The sequence below is a fragment of the Haematobia irritans genome, chromosome 3, assembly GCF_050003625.1.
Source record: "Haematobia irritans isolate KBUSLIRL chromosome 3, ASM5000362v1, whole genome shotgun sequence".
NCBI classification, from domain to species: Eukaryota; Metazoa; Arthropoda; class Insecta; order Diptera; family Muscidae; genus Haematobia; species Haematobia irritans.
Window position 1 is genome coordinate 109,374,541 of NC_134399.1, and position 22,602 is coordinate 109,397,142.

The 22,602-nt window shown below is 30.4% G+C and overlaps 1 protein-coding gene and 1 long non-coding RNA gene across 4 annotated transcripts in view; both read left to right on the forward strand.

Moving 5' to 3' along the window:
• LOC142230638 (uncharacterized) lies at window positions 1–502 on the forward strand. The gene is made up of 2 exons (XR_012720756.1): window positions 1–231; window positions 289–502. It is a non-coding gene; the product is annotated as an uncharacterized LOC142230638 (long non-coding RNA).
• A 1,502-nt stretch (window positions 503–2,004) lies between these two features.
• mud (mushroom body defect) overlaps window positions 2,005–22,602 on the forward strand; it is a 42,122-nt gene continuing 21,524 nt past the window's right edge. For 2 of the 3 annotated variants that reach the window (XM_075299933.1, XM_075299931.1), the window contains exons 1-9: window positions 2,006–2,531; window positions 3,936–4,074; window positions 4,145–4,662; window positions 4,726–4,807; window positions 5,678–5,784; window positions 10,210–10,407; window positions 10,484–16,270; window positions 21,808–21,903; window positions 21,991–22,310. In XM_075299933.1, the coding sequence (XP_075156048.1) occupies window positions 2,493–2,531; window positions 3,936–4,074; window positions 4,145–4,662; window positions 4,726–4,807; window positions 5,678–5,784; window positions 10,210–10,407; window positions 10,484–16,270; window positions 21,808–21,903; window positions 21,991–22,310 (7,286 nt within the window). In that variant the 5' untranslated portion in view covers window positions 2,006–2,492. Of the gene's footprint in view, window positions 2,532–3,935; window positions 4,075–4,144; window positions 4,663–4,725; window positions 4,808–5,677; window positions 5,785–10,209; window positions 10,408–10,483; window positions 16,271–21,807; window positions 21,904–21,990; window positions 22,311–22,602 lie in introns of all 3 variants that reach the window. The other variant, XM_075299932.1, reaches the window with a different exon arrangement.

Genomic DNA, 22,602 nt, shown 5'->3' on the forward strand with positions numbered 1-22,602 from the left:
ATTTCAAAGTTCCATTTCAACCTCATCGTTACCACAGACTCGTAAATGTCACTTCAACCATCATGAAAAGGTACATCAAAAAGTACATGCAAGTAATTTGCCATCCCTACTGTTAAAAAAGCCATTTTTTTTTTGTGAAACGCCAAGCGCAACCAGCTTGTTATATTTTAATTAAATAAAAACGAAAATAAAGTTCTGAAAACATAGATTATACGCTTAAAATTGTGAAAGGTATATTGGTGAACAATTTGGTGATTTTCCAAATGGAATAAAGTGATTGTTTTTCAGATATTTTACAGACACGCTGCCTCCATGGAATAAAAACACTGGTTGATAGACGCAGCAACATGTAACTCGCTACTTGTAACTCAACATCATCATTAATGCCAAAAATTATGTTAAATGTAATGTGATAGTGGTATAAATGTTATATTTTTAAGAATTCGTAAATGTTTAATCAAATTAATAAATATCTAAACAAGCGTGTTTTACTCGACCACAATGATTCTTTTACAACTATCTTAAAATGCACTTTTTCTGATTGTTTGGAGGGTACCTTATTGGCGTCGTTCTAAATTTATCTATAAAGGCACCTAATAATTGCACTCATGCGAAACATTTTTGTAGTAACTTGGCGTGGTACAACTTCTCAATAGTGACGGCGCTTTTCCGACGAGTTTTTGATGTCGTATATGATTGTTTTCGACGTAGTGGGGATTCTCAAAAGAGTCCCCAAATTCAAAAAATGTTGGCAGGGTGTGGTCATATGAGTGTAAATCGGGCGAACGATATATATGGGAGCTATATCTAAATCTGAACCGATTTCAATAAAATTTGGCACACTTGACTATACTACTAATTGTACTCCTAGTGCAAAATTTCAACCAAATTGTAGTAAAACTTTGGCTTCTGCGACCGTTTTAATCCATATTGGGCGAATGATATATATGGGAGCTCTATTTAAATCTGAACCGATTTCAATAAAATTTGGCACACTTGACTATAGTACTAATTGTTCTTCTTGTGCAAAATATAAAGAAATTAGGGTAAAACTCTGGTTTCTGGGGCCATATAAGTCCATATCCACAGTTGGCGATTGTTGCAGTGTCACTTACGAGCCTGCGATGAGGATGAAATGGAACTTTGAAATGCTGGCAGGGTTTACATTTTGTGAAACACCAAGGGATATCGACGTGGTGGGGATTCTCAGAAGTGCTGTCAAATTCAAAAAAAGTTGGCACACACACAAACAAATTTTTCTGATTCAATCACAAAATTAATTGATCCAATTGATTTTTTAATTGGAATGTCTTCAATCACAGATATGATAGTGTCAATTAAACAATTAATTGAAAGTCAATCAAAAAATTATTTAATCCATTTAAAAAATTAATTGATACTATTATTTTTGTGATTGATTTTTGTTCCTATTAAAAATTTGTTTAATCAAATTTTTAATTGAATATTTTTTAAAACTCAATTAAGTCTTTAATTGAAAAATTTTTGGCGATGGGGATAAAATCGCTACCATAGACACTTATAATTCTGTCAAGGAATGTACATTCCCATTTCTTCCTCTTTTACTTTGGAGCTTCGTTGCGAAACCAAAACGAATTCAGGCTATTTACAGAGTTTGTGAATACCAAATACAATGCAAACCATGATTAGGCTATCAGACAATATTTCCATATAATTCGCAGGTACAATTGGCTTAGTACAACCAGTTAAAACTAATATGCAAAATTGCTTTGCTATGATTAGTATCATTAAAACTTTTACCTAAACATTGTATATCCGCCATAAAATGGCGTTTCTTTGAAATCAATCGGGATATTCAAGGAAATCATGAAAATACCCATACATCTGCCATACTGTGTTTACGAATACCAACTACCTATTCGGTTTCAGTGTAACTCATCTCTACACACAAATGTCAGGTAGAAAATATAAGCAATCGGTCTTCAAATGTCAAAATTGATATTTAAAATATTCTAACGGCAGTTCCTATTTTTCCCTCGAAGAGCAAACACAGAAAGGAAGCAAAAACTGAAAAAAAAACGAGGAATAAATCAAGAGAAAAATTAATTTAGTGCACAGATAATATAAATTAATTTATGTAAATAATTGACAAATGAAAATTATTTTGTTACATTTGTGCATGGATATCGATGTAAAAACGCAAAAAGGAATATAAACACCAAGACGAACGAGATAGCTGGAAATATTGCATGCAAATTAAAAAATAAATTCCCGCGTTTCCTAAAGACGTCTTTGTATGTCAAATTAACAACAAATGAGTGTATAAAACTAAAAAAAGGAATAAACGTGACTAGAAAATCTTTGGTATTTGGTGGGGAAAACACATTTTTTAGTTGTGTTTTTATATCTTCACGCAAGGATTTTTTAGATCGACATTTAACAGCAACAACAAATATATTTTTTGCGGGTGTGTGTGTGACTAGACGCTCAAAGCAAACAAAACAAACTTCAAAATGGATATGCGCAGCTGGAAAAAAGTACTGTTGCAATGGGTGAGTACAACAACAAAAATTTGTATTGTTTATACAGGGTCGAAGCAAAGATCATGGTCTTTGAGTCAAACAAAATAAGAAGTAAAAAAACGAAAGAAAAACATAGAGAATAGAAAGAAGTAAATGTGTATAGTGTGTAATATCAACAAAAGGATCGAGTACCACCACTGCGAAACTAGGCTTAAATATTAGATTTCCCAGTCCAATTTTTTTGGCCCTATGCCCTTCAGAATTTTGACCCCTTCCCATAACATGGTTCTCATATTAAAGCTAATTCCGAGTACATTGCGGAAACGACAGAAAAAACCTTTAGAAAGACCCTTCGGTAAAACCTTCAAACTGCAATTTTTTAAAAAATGTAACTTGCTTAGCGTGAGCTTACTTTGGACACAGCCCAAAGAAACTCCCAAAACCCAGTCGAAGCTCTACCACGCCCTTTACATTGGGTTCGCGTTAGCCCACTTTCCACCATATCCATTTAGGTTAGGTTGTAGAGGATAACATCAATTTTCTGTTGAATTGATGTCCACTTAGACCAGTATAGGTCCATTGTGATTCCTTCATGTGATCTTTCCATCTTCTTCCTTCCGATGCGGTCCCCTTTGGAATAGTCCCAGAACTTCCACCTGCTCGTGTTCTTTAAAAGTAATCTTAGAACAACCAACCAGAGGCCCTGATGAATGTAAGTATGTTCCTTAAGCTGCACTCCCGCAGATCAGTGAGAGCCTGAAAGAAAAAGTAGCCCAGTATCTTGTTTCTTCTAAAGGATAAAGCTGCATACTGGCACAGGAAGTGGTACAAGTCCTGCGTAACTTCCGCGTCCAGCCACCATCTACAGATATAATCATCTTTAAGGCCTATTCTTACCATGTGTCTCCCAACATTTTATTTCTATAGAAAATTTTGTCAACATTTTATTTCTATAGAAAATTTTGTCAAAATTTTATTTCTATTGAATATTTTGTCAAAATTTTATTTCTATAGAAAATTTTGTCAAAATCTTATTTCTATAGAAAATTTTGTCAAAATTTTATTCTATAGAAAATTTTGTCAAAATTTTATTTCTATAAAAAATTTTGTCAAAATTTTATTTCTATAGAAAATTTTGTCAAATTTTTATTTCTATAGAAAATGTTGTAAAATTTTATTTCTATATAAAAATTTTGTCAAAATTTTATTTCTATAGAAAATTTTGTCAAAATTTTATTTCCATAGAAAATTTCGTCAAAATTTGATTTCTATAGAAAATTTCATTTCTATCAAACAACAAAATTTCATTTCTACAGAAAATTTTGTCAAAAAAAGGGTAATAAGATTTGTCCAATTATAAGAAACTTTTCCCAATAGAATATATTTGATTTGATATTTTTATTATATTTTCAATTTGTATTTTTACCTTTTCAGATTACCGAATGTGGTTTTATGGAACGTAGTTATTTCAATATCGAACAATCCGATATTGAGGAATTTTATCAAAATTTCAATTTGAAACATTTGAAAACAGCCAATGGCAATTATAAGCGACTAAGTGATTTTCTCAAAGGTATAATCAGTAGTAATTCTATTAAAGTATCTTAGTATGATGAAATTTATATGTTTTTTTATATTTATAGAATTCTATCCAAACTTCGAAGCTCACCAGGATGATGACAATTGTGTTAGTTCATCGGATTATGCCTATATCTATTCCATACTACTTCATTTCTGTTGTGTCAAACATCCACAGAAAGAATTCCATGAAATATGCCAACGTCTACCCGAACATGCACAACAGTGTATAGCATCATTCTTCAAGGAATTACTTGATAATGAATGCCCAACCAAGGAGGATTTACGTTCTGCCATAGGTCATGTGGTAACAACTCATAATTCACCGCCTCGTCAAGATGGTGATTCGTTTTCAAGCAACCAATCGATCAATAGCGCTATTAGTGTGGGTATTGGTAGTGGTGGCATTGGTGTTTCTGTTGCAAGTGGTATTGCCAATTATAGCCTTCATTCACCTGGATATATTCGTTGTGATTCACCATTGAAAACACCTAAACGATGCGCTGGACCGCAACGCATTTCACCCACTACACCAAAATCGTATTTGCTCGAAGAGCGAACACGTGAATTGTACAACTTAAAGGTAATACAGCATTTTTAATCTTCGAAAGAAATAAAGGAAATAATAAATTTTGTTAAATTTCAGGCCCAACTTGAAACGGAACGTTATGAGAAAGGTCTCTTGGAAGTACAAATCAAGCAAAATGAGGATGAAATCCTTAAACTTAGTAAGTCTGATAAATACTCGTTAATATTAGCTAATAGGGCCTATGACCTTCATTAATTTTGTTCGGATATAAGGGGATTTCAAAAAAGAGGTGTTATATTGAATCACCCAGTATTGTGGTAACTATCACCTCTGGATCTTCTATTCTTTGACATTTGACATATAGAAATTGAGCCTTTATAAAAATGTACCAAAACACGATTCAATAACAAATTTAAATTATTAAAATTCACTACAAAAATGATGAAAATTTTGCATTTGCAAAATCATCTTGATAAATTAGGTCCATTTCCCTCGGTGGCTACGTCAACAAATCATCCTAAACGGGTCACTCCATGGTATAGTTTATGATCCGGCGAACTCACTGGACCTTTTGAGAAAAATAGGTTGCATCAACAGTTACTGTAACTGGTTTGTGCTATCCAGAATTGATTAATTATTTTCTATGATCGGAGTTGGATGAAGTCATTCAAGCAACGAAACTATTGCCTTAACGGGGAAAATGTCCGGACAGTCTTATCTCTCGAAGAGGCGATCACGATTGTTTACAGCAATCTTAACATCTTGAGACTTCTTGCTTTGGGGGGCACGCAAAAAGTCCATCGTAAATTCAAGATCTGAAAGGTATAGCTCTTGAAGATAACGATGACATAGGGCAGCCACTTTGCTATTTGGTTATGCAAAATTCCAAGAAAAGAATATAGCGCTGTAAACGTTGTCGATTTGGCCTCTCATATTATTTTTCTTTGTTAACGGCACTTTCTTTGCTATAATCTAAGAATCCCATCGATTATTTCAAAAAAATTGGAAACCCCATTACATTTTTCCGATCTTATATAATGTTATTAAACCTCTTCCATTTTCTTTATAGGTCAAGAACATAAAAAATTACACCACCAAATCCAGGATTTGAAAAATGAGATAATATTGAAAACCAGTGATGGCGACTGTACTGAAAATCATGAATGCGATGAACAGGTAAGCAAAATGTTTTAACTACAATTTTATTCGCGTTTTTACATTTTTTGTCAGCCGAAACAAAGAAAGACTCGCTTGCTAGATCAGTAAACTTTATATAACAGACTAACCGATCGCTAGCCACTACATTTTATATTTTTGACAATATACGCAGACCAGAGGCAAATGACTCGTTTTTTTGTGTTAATTCGCGAATCGAACCAATTTTTAGCTTCCTCATATTAGGATTTGGCGCCCATGTTGAAGCATGACATATAAATTTAAATCGGGCGAAAGATAAATGTGGGAGCTATATCTAAATCTGAACCTATTCCCAAATGAATTGAAGAAAATTTTAGCAAAAACCTACCGAACAAACACCGTTGGATGACAATTCGCATTAAAATACATGACCTTAAAATCCCAAAAATAACCGCAGATGTTAAAAAAAAAACTTATTTTGCAAAATTTAATTTCTATAGAAAATTTTGTCAAAATTTTATTTCTATTGCAAAATTTTGTCTAACTTTTATTTTTATAGAAAATTTTGTCAAAATTTTTTTTCTATAGAAAATTTTGTCAAAATTTTATTTCTATAGAAAATTTTGTCAAAATTTTATTTCTATAGAAAATTTTGTCAAAATTTTATTTCTATAGAAAATTTTGTCAAAATTTTATTTCTATAGAAAATTTTGTCGAAATTTTATTTCTATAGAAAATTTTGTCAAAATTTTATTTCTATAGAAAACATTATTTTCCTCTGTTGGTTAAGCTACACTTGTAGTTTAGTCAATGTATGGTTTTAAGCTGAAATAAAAAAAACACAACAACAAATTTTATTTCTATAGAAATTTTTGTCAAAATTTTATTTCCATAGAAAATTTTGTCAAAATTTTATTTCTATAAAAATTTTTGTCAAAATTTTATTTCTATAGAAAATTTTGTCAAAATTTTATTTCAATAGAAAATTGTGTCAAAATTTTATTTCTATTGCAAAATTTTGTCAAAATTTTACTTCTCTGCAAAATTTTGTCAAAATTTTATTTCTATAGAAAATTTTATCAAAATTGTATTTCTATTGCAAAATTTTCTCAAAATTTTATTTCTATAGAAAATTTTCTCAAAATTTTCTTTCTATAGAAAATTTTCTTAAAATTTTATTTCTATAGAATATATATATAGAAAATTTTCTTAAAATTTTATTTGTATAGAAAATTTTGTCAAAATTTTATTTCTATAGAAAATTTTATTTCTATAGAAAATTTTGTCAAAATTTTATTTTGTCAAAATTTTATTACTATAAAAAACTTTGTCAAAATTTTATTTCTATTGCAAAATATTGTCAATATTTTATTTCTATAGAAAATTTTGTCAAAATTTTATTTCTATTGCAAAATATTGTCAATATTTTATTTCTATTGCAAAATTTTGTCAAAATTGTATTTCTATTGCAAAATTTTGTCAAAATTTTATTTCTATAGAAAATGTTGTCAAAATTTTATTTCTAATGCAAAATTTTGTCAAAATTTTATTTCTATTGCAAAATTTTGTCAAAATTTTTTTTCTATTGCAAAATTTTGTCAAAATTTTATTTCTATTGCAAAATTTTGTCAAAATTTTATTTCTATTGCAAAATTTTGTCAAAATCTTATTTCTATAGAAAATTTTGTCAAAATTTTATTTCTATAGAAAATTTTGTCAAAATTTTATTTCTATAGAAAATTTTGTCAAAATTTTATTTCTATAGAAAATTTTGTCAAAATTTTATTTCTATAGAAAATTTTGTCAAAATTTTATTTCTATAGAAAATTTTGTCAAAATTTTATTTCTATAGAAAATTTTGTCAAAATTTTATTTCTATAGAAAATTTTGTCAAAATTTTATTTCTATAAAAATTTTGTCAAAAATTTATTTCTATAAAAATTTTGTCAAAAATTTATTTCTATAGAAAATATTGTCAAAATTTTATTTCTATAGAAAATTTTGTCAAAATTTTATTTCTATAGAAAATTTTCTCAAAATTTTATTTCTATAGAAAATTTTCTCAAAATTTTATTTCTATAGAAAATTTTGTCAAAATTTTATTTCTATTGCAAAATTTTGTCAAAATTTTATTTCTATAGAAACTTTTGTTAAAATTTTATTTCTACAGAAAATTTTGTCAAAATTTTATTTCTATGAAAAATTTTGTCAAAATTTTATTTCTATTGCAAAATTTTGTCAAAATTTTATTTCTGTTGCAAAATATTGTCAAAATTTTATTTCTATTGCAAAATTTTGTCAAAATTTTATTTCTATAGAAAATTTTTGTCAAAATTTTATTTCAATTGCAAAATTTTGTCAAAATTTTATTTCTATAGAAAATTTTGTCGGAATTTTATTTTTATTGCAAAATTTTGTCAAAATTTTATTTCTATGGAAAATTTTGTCAAAATTTTATTTCTATAGAATTTTGTCAAAATTTTATTCCTATAGAAAATTGGGTCAAAATTTTATTTCTATAGAAAATTGGGTCAAAATTTTATTTCTATAGGAAATTTTGTCAAAATTTTATTTCTATAGAAAATTTTGTCAAAATTTTATTTCTATAGATAATTTTGTCAAAATTTTATTTCTATAGAAAATTTTGTAAAAATTTTATTTCTATAGAAAATTTTGTCAAAATTTTATGTCTATCCCTTTCCGACCTATAGCCGATCCACGTGATAGATTTTCCTAAATTTTTGAATTCTGTTATTTATGTGTACATAGAACATTTTAAATTATTAAGTTTGTTCAGTTTGATCCTGTATCCTGTTTTTTCAGGATACGCACAATTGTTGCAGTCCGCTAAATTCCGGTAAAAGTCCGGACGTAAAAATATCAAAAAACACAAAATAATCACGAAGTTACTGTTGGCATACAATATCTAATATGTTTTTTTATTGAAAACACTTGTTTGATGAAATATTCCACAATTTAAATAATTTTAATTTATTTGCAATCTTACTTCTTCCACTCATTTTTACAAATACGCAAAATACACTGCTGAAACTACAAAATTAATAGGAAAAGCAAATATTTATAACGGTTCTTCACATTCTTAGACAAAGAGAGAGCATATACAATTATTGTTCTGTCGCTCTTATCGCAGTACGTCATATATTAAAGAAATTATAGAGCCTTAAACTTACCCGCACAATTGTGCGTACACGGTCGGAAAGGGCTATAGGAAATTTTGTCAAAATTTTATTTCTATAGAAACTTTTGTTAAAATTTTATTTCTATAGGAAATTTTGTCAAAATTTTATTTCTATAAAAAATTTTGTCAAAATTTTATTTCTATAGAAAATTTTGTCAAAATTTTATTTCTATTGCAAAATTTTGTCAAAATTTTATTTCTATAGAAATTTTTGTCAAAATTTTATTTCTATAGAAACTTTTGTTAAAATTTTATTTCTATAGAAATTTTTGTCAAAATTTTATTTCTATAGAAAATTTTGTCAAAATTTTATCTCTATAGAAAATTTTGTCAACATTTTATTTCTATAGAAAATTTTGTCAAAATTTTATATCTATAGAAAACATATTCTATAAAAGTTTGTGAAGACTTAGTTGGAGAGGAATGTTTTGCAAAATCTACCAAAAAGTCAAAAATTCTACCAATCTTCCAAACAGTATAAAGTCTAAAATTTTTGGTAAAATTTCACAAATTATGGCAACCGTGCTCCTGAGTCGATCTAGCCGTCTGTCCGTCCGTATGTCCATGAATTTTGTGCTGGCAACAATCTGGTCGCAATTATGAACCGATTCTGAGGAATTTTAGTGCAGGTTGTGGTTTTGTCACATAAACGAATGTCAGTGAAAAATCGTATCGAGAAATATAGATATTAATTACTCTCATAAAAATATTAATCACCCGATTTGGACAATATGGGGTAATATTGCAGTTACTTTGCATATAAACATGTATCGCCCAATTTTCCGAAATTTTGCAATAATGTCCTTATTAGCTCTAAAACTGGCTCAATGTTATCTAAAGTATCAACTAAACCAGCAATAGATCTTATATATAAGTATGTATCGCCAGATTTTTCGAAATGGGGTCATAATATCCTTGTTTATGACTCAATCTAGTTCCAATTTATCCCAGAGTAATAATTTGCAAAACCTCTTGGACTTAAAAGATGTCCAGTATATCGATTTAGATAAAGCTCCCACAAATAGGTGCTGGATATAGAACATAGGAGTTCGAAACATCAACCATGATTTAGATTTATCTCTCAAAATTTTTTTTAATAATACCCCTCAAACGTTTAGAGCTTACAAATTCCGAGTGAGAGCTTTAGGGTATGATATAGTTAGCCCCGCTTGACTTTCTACAATATGCAATTGTTTCTTTTTGTAATGGAGAAAATCGACTTATCGATTCAACGATTTTCTAAAAACATCCGTATTCTTTTTTAGATGCAGAAACGCCTTCTCAAAGAAATATCCACAAAAGAACATGAAATCATCAAGCTAAACGATATCGTAAGAACTTTACGAGAGGAGAAAGCTTTGATCCAGGAGAAACTCAGTTATGCAGAGAAACAAATCTTAATATGCATGAATCGTATAAGCGAATTGGATTTCAAAGTTGATGAATTGAAAGAAGAAATTGAGGTGAGTTGCAAAACTAAAAAAAAATAAAAATGTTTGAAATTTTTTGCTAATAATGGTAATTTTTTTTGCTTTATAGAAAAAGAATAATACCATTCAATATCTATCGAATAGTAAAGTGGAATTGGAACAATTCATCAGTGACAATCGCATACGAAAACTTGATAATAGTGAATTGAATACATCAATGGAATGTTTTGATACATCTTTTGCTCGTAACATTGGCAACACAAATGCCTCAAGTAATCTTAGCAGTCCTGAAAATCTGGGTGCTTCAGTTGTCGATGTACAATTGCGAGAAAAAGAGCATGAAAATTCCAAACTAAAGGAAGAATTGGAATTGGTTAAAGATGAACATAAACGTTTGGCAAAAAATCTACATGACCTGACGGAGAGACAAGCAAAGGAATTTGATATAATTCTAGAGCATAGCATTAATGAGTCGGAAATAGCACAAGAGGATACTTCACAACAAAGTGATCCTTTGGAACAATTGAGCTTATTCTCAAGTTGCATGGAAAAAATCAGCAGTTTCCATAAAATGGAGAAGAACCGAATAAAGGAATTGGAAGAAGAAAAAACCAAGTTGCATGAAACAAATACAGAACTCTCATTACAAGTGGAAGAGCTCAATAATGAAGTGCTTGAATTAAAGACAAATTCTCAAACACTGGAACAAGCCAATAAAGAATTGATCAAAGAAAAGGAAGATATGGTCGATGTTGTATACAAATGCCATTTGGATTTGGATCAATTCAAGGCCCAGAAACATGATCTTTACATTGAATTACAAAATACCATAAAGCTTAAAGAGGCAATGGCCAATGATTTGGAAGCTTTAAGAGGTCAAAGGGATTTGAATGAAAAAACCATTGAAGACCTAAGACAAAGCAATGAAGAGTTATTGATGAAACAAACGGAAATGATCGAAGATAATTTACGTTTGGACCATCAAAACAAAGAATTGAAAGAAGAATATTCACAAAAAATACAGGACTATGTAATACAAATAAGAAATCTTTCTGAACAAATGGCTAGGCATGTTGAAGAGATTTCTAATTTGGAATCTTCTGGAAAGTCTTTGAAAATGAATTATGAAAAGCTAGTCATTGAAAATGAGGAGCTTAAGAAGAAATCTAGAGAGGCAGACAGCTATTTGCAGGAAACCCAAAAAAGCTTGCAGGAGAAACAAAAAGAAATTGAAAAACTTGGCCAAGACATTGAAGATTTCCAAAAGAAAAATCAAGAACTTGAGCAAAAGATAAACGATCTGATGCAGCAAAATCAAGAAGAGAAACATCATCACTTGGCAGATCAAACGAACAATCAAATGGAGTTAAAAGTTTTGCAAGAGGATATCGATCGTTTGACATTGGAAAAGCAAAAGGTTACGGAAATTTTACAAAAGGATTTGGAAGATTTGTCTTGTACCAATAAGACCTTGGAGGAGAAAATTTCAAATCTTATCAAAGATAATGAAAAATATGAGAATGCAATGGCCAATTATCAGCAAAAAATTGAAGCTTTGGTAGATGACCTCAATAAAATGCAAGTCACTATGAATATGGAGAAGACAAAATGGCAAGAAGAAATTTCGAAAACATCGCAACAAAATGAGAAATTAACCAAAGAAATTGAGGAAATGAAGCAGCAAGCCGAAAAAGAAAGGCTTTCGGTCGAAAGTTTGCAAACTCATCATTATGAAGAGATTAAATCCTTGGGAGATAATTTCAATAAATTGCAAATTGAAAAACAAATGGAAGCTAATAAATTTGTTGAGCAAATAAAGGAAATCTCAGAAAGTAAGAACTCTCTAGAGCTCCAACTCAGCGTTGCATTAGAAGAATGGCAAGAGAAAACCAAGACTTTGGAATGTGAACATCAAAAAGGCATCAAACTTTTGGAGGATGAAGTTAATCGACTTCAATTGATTTTGGAAGAAACCAAAGATTTCCTCTCCATTAAGAGCCAAGAAAGTGAAGAGAGACAACAACTTTTGGGAGATTTGTTTATGAAAATAAATGGCATTCTTCAGCTGTTCGAAGTCAACATCAGTGAAGATTGTCTGGAAAATATCAAAAATCTAGAAAAAGAAGTTAAAAATCTAATGCAACAAAATAACGATATCAAATCGCAATTGAGCAATCAGCAAATGTCACAAAGTGAATCACAAAAACGTTTGCAACAAATGCAACAAGATCTTAATGAAACGAACAAAGATTTGTCCAATAAAGTGGAAGAGGTTAATCGCTTACGCTTGGAAAATTCAGAATATGAGAATAAAATCGCTAAACTCCAAGAGAAACAAAACGTTTTCATAGAACAGGTCAAAGCGGATTTGAGCAAAAAGCAAGAAGAACTTAATTCCCAAATGCAAGAAGCTGCCAAGGAATATGAGGCCTCCATAGAGCGCATGCGTAATGAATTAATCCAGGAGAAGGAGCACTATGCTGGCAAAGAGCGTGAGTTACTCTTGGTTATTGACCAACACAATGTGGTGAAAAAGGATTTACATGAACGTGAAATGGAAATCGGAAAGCTTATGGAAACCATGGCAGCTTTACAGGAACAAAATAAACAAATGAAATTATATGAATCAAGGGTTAACGAATGTTCCCAGGAGAACACTCAATTGCAACAAGAAATCGATAGCTTCAAACAGCAAGTCCATAAAAATGCTCTTCGTTTATTGGAAGCCGATAAAGCTCTAAATGAATTGTTGGGCCTAAGCAAAGAGCAGGAAGAAAACAAAAAAGAAATCCTACGATTGCAAGAAATTCTTAGGGAAAAGGAAAATGCTTTGCACTCCCAAATGGAAATTCAAGAGGATTTGGAAAAACAAGTCCAGCAACAATGTGAAGCCATTGAGCAGCTATCGGAAACTCTAAAGAAATTGGAACATCATAAAGAATCGCTAGATCTACAGATTCAAAGGGAGCAAGAAGAAAAGTCAATGCTTCTAAATTCTCTAGAAAAATCCGCAGACCATTTAAAATCTCTGGAAGATGATAGTAACAGGCAAAAGGCCACATTGGAACAAAAATATTTGGATCTTAAACAGGAATTGGATGAATTAACTATGCAAAATACCAAAATCCAAGGTGATTTGGTAGAGCGTGAAGCTGAATTACGCATGAGCCTTGAAGATCATGAACAAGAACGTGAAAGTTTTGAACAAACCCTCAACTCACTACGTCAACAAATGACCGAATCCTCGGAACAATTGGAATCCTTTGATATGGCTTTAATGGAAATATTGGCTTTAATGGAAAATAATTTCAATATGCAAAGAGACATGCAAAAGCGTGGCGAGGTGAAAAATCATTTTAATATGCCCGAAAGCAATCGGGATACGAAAATCAATCAACTTCGTGGAAATCTAAATCTAATTTTACATATGGACATGCAAATACGATCTCAACTCAAAGATCTAAACCAGAAACGTGATGAAGCTATAAGTGCCCTTGAAACCGTCAGCAAAACCAATAGTAGTCTTCAGGCCACCATAACTCAACAAAATAAAGACTTGAAAGAGCTCAAAGAACAAGTGGAGAATGAGGAGCTAATAGCAGAAAAACGAGCATCACAAGAAATACTTCGTCTGGAGGAAGATCTTCTAAATTTGGAAAAGGTCAATGAGCGTTTGTCCAATGGCAATTTGAATTTGCAAGAGGCCATGACAGCCCAAGAAAAAGATCTTAAATTGGCCAATTCCAAATTACAAAAATTGGAAGAGGAAAAACTATGTCTCAAAGAGGAAATATGTACAAAATCCATGTTGTTGGAAAAACTGCAACAAGAGGAAACCGCCTTAAAGCAGGCCATCAAGGAAAAGACCCAGAAATATGAAAAGGCAATGGAAAATTACAACATTCTGAATGCCCAGCTTAAAGAGAAATCCACAAAATTACAGAATTTGGACAAAGAACGTGCAGACTTGAGGGAGAAGTTACAACAGCAGGAAAAGAGAAATGAGCAACTTAAACTTGAGATAAAATCCCTAAAGGCTGAGCAAGGAAAATTACAGGAAAAATTAAAACAATTGCAAAACACCAATGACTCTTTGGAAGCAGATGTTGCCAATAAAACCAAAGAGCTCTTGGGTTTGAACAACAAAGCTACGGAACTTTTACAAGCCCTAAAAAATATTGAACAGCAATTGCAAGTGACCACCAAGAAACTTGATGAATCCGAAGCCCTTAAATTGAACAGTGAATCCAATCTACAGCAAATGCATTCCGAATCGCAACAATTGCAACGCGACATAGATTTCTTGAAGGCTCAACAACATTCGGCCCAAGAAGAGAATACGCGCTTGGGCAAAGAGATTGAAAGTCTGAAACAAGATAAACAACATTTGCGTGAAGAAATTCGTGATACCAAATCCGATTTGCAAAGGGCCAATGATAATGTCACTCAATTGATACAACAAATCTCCTCCATACGCTTGGAAAAGGAAGCCGTGGTCGAAGAAAATTCTCTTCTACGCAAGCAATTGGATGAAAGTGGCAAACATCATTCAAGTTCGGAAAATAAACTTAAATCGATTGTAGAGAAATCCCAAGATCTGGAGAGGAAATTATTATCTGCCGAAAATGAATTGAAGTCTGTACGGGCTACTTTGGAGAAGAGTGAACACATTGCTCAAAAACTCACAGCCGAGAATACAAAGTTAAGAGATTCTCAAGAAACATCAACGAAGCGTATAGAAAAACTTGCTCTGAAATTGGGAGATTCTCAGGCCAAGAGCACCAAGCTTGAAAGAGACAATGAAAAGCTAGCCAAGACTCTGGAAGCTAATGTCGCCACCTTGGAAGCTTTACAAAAAGAAAAAGACCTGCTTCAGAGCGAAGCCAAGGCTCTCAAAGAAAGACTTTCTCGAGCCGAAAGAGCCCATGAAAATCTCGCTACGAAAGTTCAAAATCTTGAACAAATCAATTTAGAACTTCAAGAGACCAAACAAAAACTGGAAGCTTCAGAAATCGATGGCAAAACGAAATTAAATAAATTGGAGAAAATCCGCATAGCAAATGAGGAGAAAATGCGTAAGCTTGTCAACTCGCTTAACAATGCGGAAAGTGATAATGTCAAATTGAACTTGGAGATAGGATCTCTGAATTCGCAATTGCAAGAGGTCAAATTGCAAGGCAATAATCGGGATCAAATCCAAGATTTGTCCCACAAATTGGAAATGGCCCAGCAGGAGAGTTCACGTTATAAAAATCTGGTGGATAATTTACAGCAAGAGATTGAACAGCTGCGAGATGAGAAAATAAATCTTTCCGATAAACTTTCCAAAGATTCCATCGCATTGCATATAACCAAACAGCAATGTGAAAAACTTTGTGCTGAATTAGAGCATATACGCTCGGAGCTATTACAAATCAAAGAAGAAAAGTCTCAAGCTGAAACTCTAAATGAGACCACAACACTTAAACTAAAAGATCTGGAAACACAAAATGATCACCTGCAAAGTGAACGTAAGAACCTGATTAAAACTCTGGAAATTCGTATTGCCACATTGGAAAAAGATTTGTCATCCAAAACCAATGAAGTTGAGACATTACAAACGGAAATTAAAACCCTACGCGAAAATTCCGAAAGCAATTCGGCCAATTTAAGACAAGCGGCCACCATTACCGAATCCGAATTGGATCAACTACGTGCCAAAATTTCCAAAGCTGATGAGGCCTTACAAAAGGAACAACAAATTATTGCCCAATTGCGTTTGGATAATCAAATACTACACACCAAATATCAGGAATCCAAACAACGGGCCCTCGATGCAACCAAACAGAGTGAGGAACGCATCAAAGAGAATCGTTTGGAATTGGAAGGCAAACTGGAGAAGATGAAGAATAAAATGGTAAGTCTTTTATTATTTTTTAAACAACTATAGATTCTTCATTGATCTATTCATCACATCCTCATCCTCACCCATATCCATTCTGTTTTGTGTTGTATTGTGTGTTTAAATTTGTTTTTGATTTCTTTTTTATGAGAGATATACAAAAAGTTTAATTTTAGAATAGAATTTTATTACATGTTATTGTCTTTTTTTCAATATTTTTTTTTAAAAATCACAGGGGCATCACACTGTTTGTTTTTTTCTTTGAATCAATGTATCCGGGGTGGGGGGTTTCAAACGCCAAGGTATAATTCTGGTTGGGAAAAATTAAAGTCCCATTAAGTGTGTGGATTTCAAATTATAATTTCGAAGAAAATTGTCAGTCTACCATTAGAAAACCTTAAAAATCATAAATAAATGTTCCATAATTTATTTTTTATTTCGACAATTGTATTGCATCAGTGATGTAAAATGTATTTTAATTGAAATTTTCTTTCCAATAAGCATTGTTTTGAGATCAGATATAAAAACAGGAAATCAATCAGGAAGTCACTGGGGCCACATCTGTCAAATACAGTGAACCTTTTTATAGAAATAAAATTTTGAGAACATTTTTTATAGAAATAAAATTTTGACAAAATTTTCTATAGAAATAAAATTTTGACAAAATTTTTTATAGAAATAAAATTTTGACAAATTTTTCTATAGAAATAAAATTTTGACAAAATTTTCTATAGAAATAAAATTTTGGCAAAATTTTCTATAAAAATAAAATTTGTGGGAAAATTTTTTATAGAAATAAAATTTTGACAAAATTTTTTTTTTTAATAAAATTTTGACACAATTTTTTATAGAAATAAAATGTTGGCAAAATTTTCTATAGAAATAAAATTTTAACAATTTTTTCTGTAGATATAAAATTTTGACAAAATTTTCTATAGATATAAAATTTTGACAAAATTTTCTATAGAAATAAACTTTTTGAGAAAATTTTTTATAGAAATAAAATTTGGACAAAATTTTCTATAGAAATAAAATTTTGAGAAAATTTTCTATAGAAATAAAATTTTGACAAAATTTTTTTCTATAGGAATAAAATGTTGACAAAATTTTCTATAGAAATAAAATTTTGACAAAATTTTCTATAGAAATAAAATTTTGACAAAATTTTCGATAGAAATAAAATTTTGACAAAATTTTCGATAGAAATAAAATTTTGACAAAATTTTCGATAGAAATAAAATTTTGACAAAATTTTCTATAGAAATAAAATTTTGGCAAAATTTTCTATAGAAATAAAATTTTTGAGAAAAATTTTTATAGAAATAAAATTTTGACAAAATTTTCTATAGAAATAAAATTTTGTCAAAATTTTCTATAGAAATAAAATGTTGAGAAAATTTTCTATAGAAATAAAATTTTGGCAATAATTTCTATAGAAATAAAATTTTTGAGAAAATTTTTTATAGAAATAAAATTTAAACAAAATTTTCTATAGAAATAAAATTTTGAGAAAATTTTCTATAGAAATAACATTTTGACAAAATTTTCTATAGAAATAAAATGTTGACAAATTTTTCTATAGAAATAACATTTTGACAAAATTTTCTCTAGAAATAAAATTTTGACAAAATGTTCAATAGAAATAAAATTTTGACAAAATTTTCTATAGAAATAAAATTTTGACAAAATTTTCTATAGAAATATAATGTTGACAAAATTTTCTATAGAAATAAAATTTTGACAAAATTTTCTATAGAAATAAAATTTTGACAAAATTTTCTATAGAAATAAAATTTTGACAAAATTTTCTATAGAAATAAAATTTTGACAAAATTTTCTATAGTAATAAAATTTTGACAAAATTTTCTATAGTAATAAAATTTTGACAAAATTTTCTATAGAAATAAAATTTTGATAAAATTTTCTATAGAAATAAAATTTTGATAAAATTTTCTATAGAAATAAAATTTTGACAAAATTTCTATAGAAATAAAATGTTGACAAAATTTTTTATAGAAATAAAATTTTCTACAGAAATAAAATTTTTTATAGAAATAAAATTTGGACAAAATTTTCTATAAAAATAAAAATTCTGAAATTTTTCTATAGAAATAAAATATTGAGAAAATTTCCTACAAAAATAAAATTTCGACAAAATTTTCTATAGAAATAAAATTTTTACAAAATTTTCTATAGAAATAAAATTTTGACAAAATTTTCTATAGAAATAAAATTTTGACAAAATTTTCTATAGAAATAAAATTTTGATAAAATTTTCTATAGAAATACAATTTTGACAAAATTTTCTATAGAAATAACATTTTTGAGAAAATTTTCTATAGAAATAAAAATTTGACAAAATTTGCTATAGACATAAAATTTTGACAAAGACAAGATGGTTGGATGTACAGCTGTTTTCGGGTAATTCACTCAACCCAAAGTGAACTAAACTGGAACCTTCCGAAAAAGGGTTTGATAGCCGGCTACTGCCTAAACAAATTTGCAAGCATATCTCTTTTCCTTTGCCAAACTCAAATCATCGATTTGAATGTAGTTGGCTGGATTTGTTTTTGAGCGTGCTTCCTCTATCTTCATTCGTTTTGTTTGTTATTGTTGGTTTCTCTTCAATCATTATTGTTGTTGTTGATCTCATCTTAAAACCATGCTTTGACTAAACTACAAGTGTAGCTTAACCAACAGAGGAAAAGTATGCTTGCTGCAAGTAGAGGATGCTGATGATGCTGCAACAGAGGAAAAGTATGCTTGCTGCAAGTAGAGGATAATTGCGAAACAGCTGTACATCCAACCATCTTGCAGTCTATAGGGCTTTGCCCAAATAAATTTGACAAACATACTTTTCCTACACTTGTCGTTTATTCAATTCATGGTTTTAAGCTGAGATCAAAAACAACAATAATGATTGAAGAGAAACCAACAATAAAAAACAAAACGAATGTTTTATAAGTTATATAAGTTTGAGAAATTTTTCTGTAGAAATAGAATTTTTTAGAAAATTTTCTATAGAAATAAAATTTTGAGAAAATTTTCTATATAATGCTTCAGCTACAGTATCCTCATGGTTCTGGTTCAGATCTGTGTTATGCTGCCCGATATATAGGCTCTCTTTTGTAACGCTGGATCTCGTGCTCTAGAAGGTGAAGATCAACCCTTACATTCTTGGTGGCCTATCCACAAGATGGTGATGCCATCCAAGGCAATTTTGATAGCAACCCAAGAGGTTCTGCTTTGACAACATGTAATTGTGTCGACACACTGGTATGCTCTTGGTCTCCGTATAAAGGTGATCCAGGGGTGTACTGCGGAGACATCCTGTCGCAGTTCTAAGGGCACCATTCTGACAAATCTGTATGTTATTCCACTGTGTGTTGCTTGCTGTAGGTGTCCAATCTGGTGCTACATAGTTTACCACTCATCGGCATTATACGTAGCCAACAAAGTTTCTTTGTCCGCATCCAAAAGTATTGACGGCAAGTGACTTGTGGAACTTGAGACTTGGGCAGACGAATTGAAAAGGCTGTCGAATGTAACCCCGAGAATCTTGGTGTAGTTTGTAGTCGGAATTGTCTCGCCGTTGACTCTGTCATTCAACTCTCTGCATACTTCTGCCGTCTTTGTAGTGAATAGTGTAGCTGAGGATAAGGTGGCGGATATCCCCAAAAATTTCAGTCATGTTTGCCATCGTGACACGGTGTATGTTGTCTTGGTGAAGCAGCAATTTATGTTTCTTCAAATGTAAATTGTTTTCGGTTGTATTGAAATGATTATTGATAGACCCGCAATAGGGTCTGCAATTTGTTTATTGTGTGCATTCCTCCCGAATGACTTTCGATTGGACTTCGCAGTGAAAAAATGCAACTGGGTTTCATCTATTGTCACACATCGATGGAAAACCCGTAATTGGTCATTGTTTTTGGTCAAAAGCGAGCTCGCGCGACACCCACTTTGCTCAGAGCTTTCTCATACCCAAACAAAATCGTGAATGATGGCGATGCAACCTTCCATTTTTTGCCTTTGGAGCAGCTTTTGTGTTTTGTGTGTACGACACTTAGCACATTGAAAGGAAACAAAACTATGATGTTTATACTCCGGGCAAATGACACATACTAAAAATGAAAGCTATGGAATGAGGTTATGACATGTATTCATTATTGCACTATCCGTCATCTGTTCTCAATCCTGCATTAGTAATTTGCGCACCCAATAGTTTTTTCGAAATACATTTTTCTTTATTCGAACTTGTAAACTAGAATATTGCGAATATTTTACATGGTACCTTAAATAATCCCCCACAAAATAAACGGCTATCGGGAACTTGATCGACTGAGGACGTGCTACCAAGATTTGGTGCGTTCAAACTTTCAATGGCGCATAGGAAAATAATGGAAACCCTTTATCTACGCTATTTTTCAAAACGTGGTAGTTTATGTTTGGCAAAATCAACACATCGTACATAGTACATTCAAAATAAACTTTTAGTAGAATATCGGCTTACATTTGAAATCACACATTTTCTGTTCTTAATTCCATTATTTCGAGACACATACATTTTCTCCCTCTTCATATCACTAAAACACTAGAATTCCCAAATTAAAATAATACGAACGTAAATAAGATTTTTAAAAATCAATATTTTCTTTCTCTTTTTTTATTTTACTTTCAAAGTATGAAACCGCAACATCAATATCAACAAGTGTTGGAAGTGAAAAACATTGGAAAAATCGCGTACATTCATGTTTTCGATATTTCTTTGTTGTTGTTTTCGTACAATTCATATTTATTGGAATTCTAAATTATTTTTTAACGAAAAACGATTTAGAGTTGACATTTAAAAGCAATAGACCAGCAGTGTTTTGAAAATTAGTAGAAGGAGGAGTAGGAGGAGAAACTCCTTCTCGAATGGGATAAAAACAAAGAAAAACAACAGGCAGTGCCTCATCTAAATTATTAATATTATATAGGATATAGTTTTAGTATATGCATGTATGCCCATATCATTCTTAAATAGATATATAATAGATTTCGAAATAATCTAAATTTATTTAAAATACAAAATCATGGATTTTTTTTATGTAGTTATTTTAATTGAAAAATATTTATGGAAATATGAAAATGTGTACAAAATTATGAAATGTAAATAAATTTTATTAACACAATTTTGAATGAATTTATAAAATGTGTTTTTTATTGTTTAAATGTATCCTTTGTTAGCTGCAGTTTGTGATGTCCTTGTCTGATTTAGAAAACTAAACCAAAAAATTATTTTTTTTTAATTTGGTTTAAAAAAAAAACAAATTTTTTACCCATACAAAGACGAAAATGTACTACACTTGATCTGTTTTTCCTATTTTCTTCCATATATATATTTTTTTGCTTCTCATATTTGTATTCTCATTGTTTGTCGTCTCCTAATCCTTTTTCAATCACATCATCTTTATCAAAACCTGCCTGGCTTTTGTTGTTCTTTTGTTACAAATACAAAAACATTTTGTCCCCACACTCATTACCTACCTTCGTACCACAAAAAAAACTAGAAAACTCTCTATACCGAAGAAATAACAAAAATGAAAACGAAACAGGAGCGTGAAGTTGCCGTTATCAAATCCGAAATGGAAGTTTTGAAAGCCCAGGTATGTAGATTTTTGTTTGAAAGCTATTTTCTCATTTTTGGATTAATTTTTTTTTTATAAATTATTTGTATTCATACATTTTTCTAGAATTCCAAATATGAAGAGCACACACGCAAACTTTCCAATCAAATTGTTCGTCTAAATGACAATATTTTGCAATATCAAAAGGAAAATACCATTTTATCTACAAAATTGAAACATTTAATGGAACACCAAGAAAATGACAAATTCAAACGTCCCAATTCTATTCATGTTTCAACTATATCTTCCTCAACTGGCCCAACTGCAAGCTCTAACACGGGCACCAATCTAGCCATGGAGGACGAGGAGGGAGAAGTATTTAATAATACCTATTTGACTGATTTGAAAGCTGGCCGTATGTCTGAGTATATGAGTAGAGAAGTGTGGTAAGTATAGTCAAACTTTGCTCCGGAACATAATTTTAGACAAACGAAATTCCCCTTTCGTGTAAAGTATTTTCGTTTAGAGCAAATTAAACCGAATTTATGATACCCGACTCAATAATTTTCTCTAAAATTTTTAATTTACTTTGAAAGAAAATTTTTTAGCGCCAAAAGAAAACTTTATTTCTCTAAAATTTCGTTCCTCAAAAAAGGAAACTTTTTTTTTTCAGTGTAGTGTTGTTAAATATTCAAATTTATTTTGGTTGTCGTTTTGATTTCAAATATATATTTACGA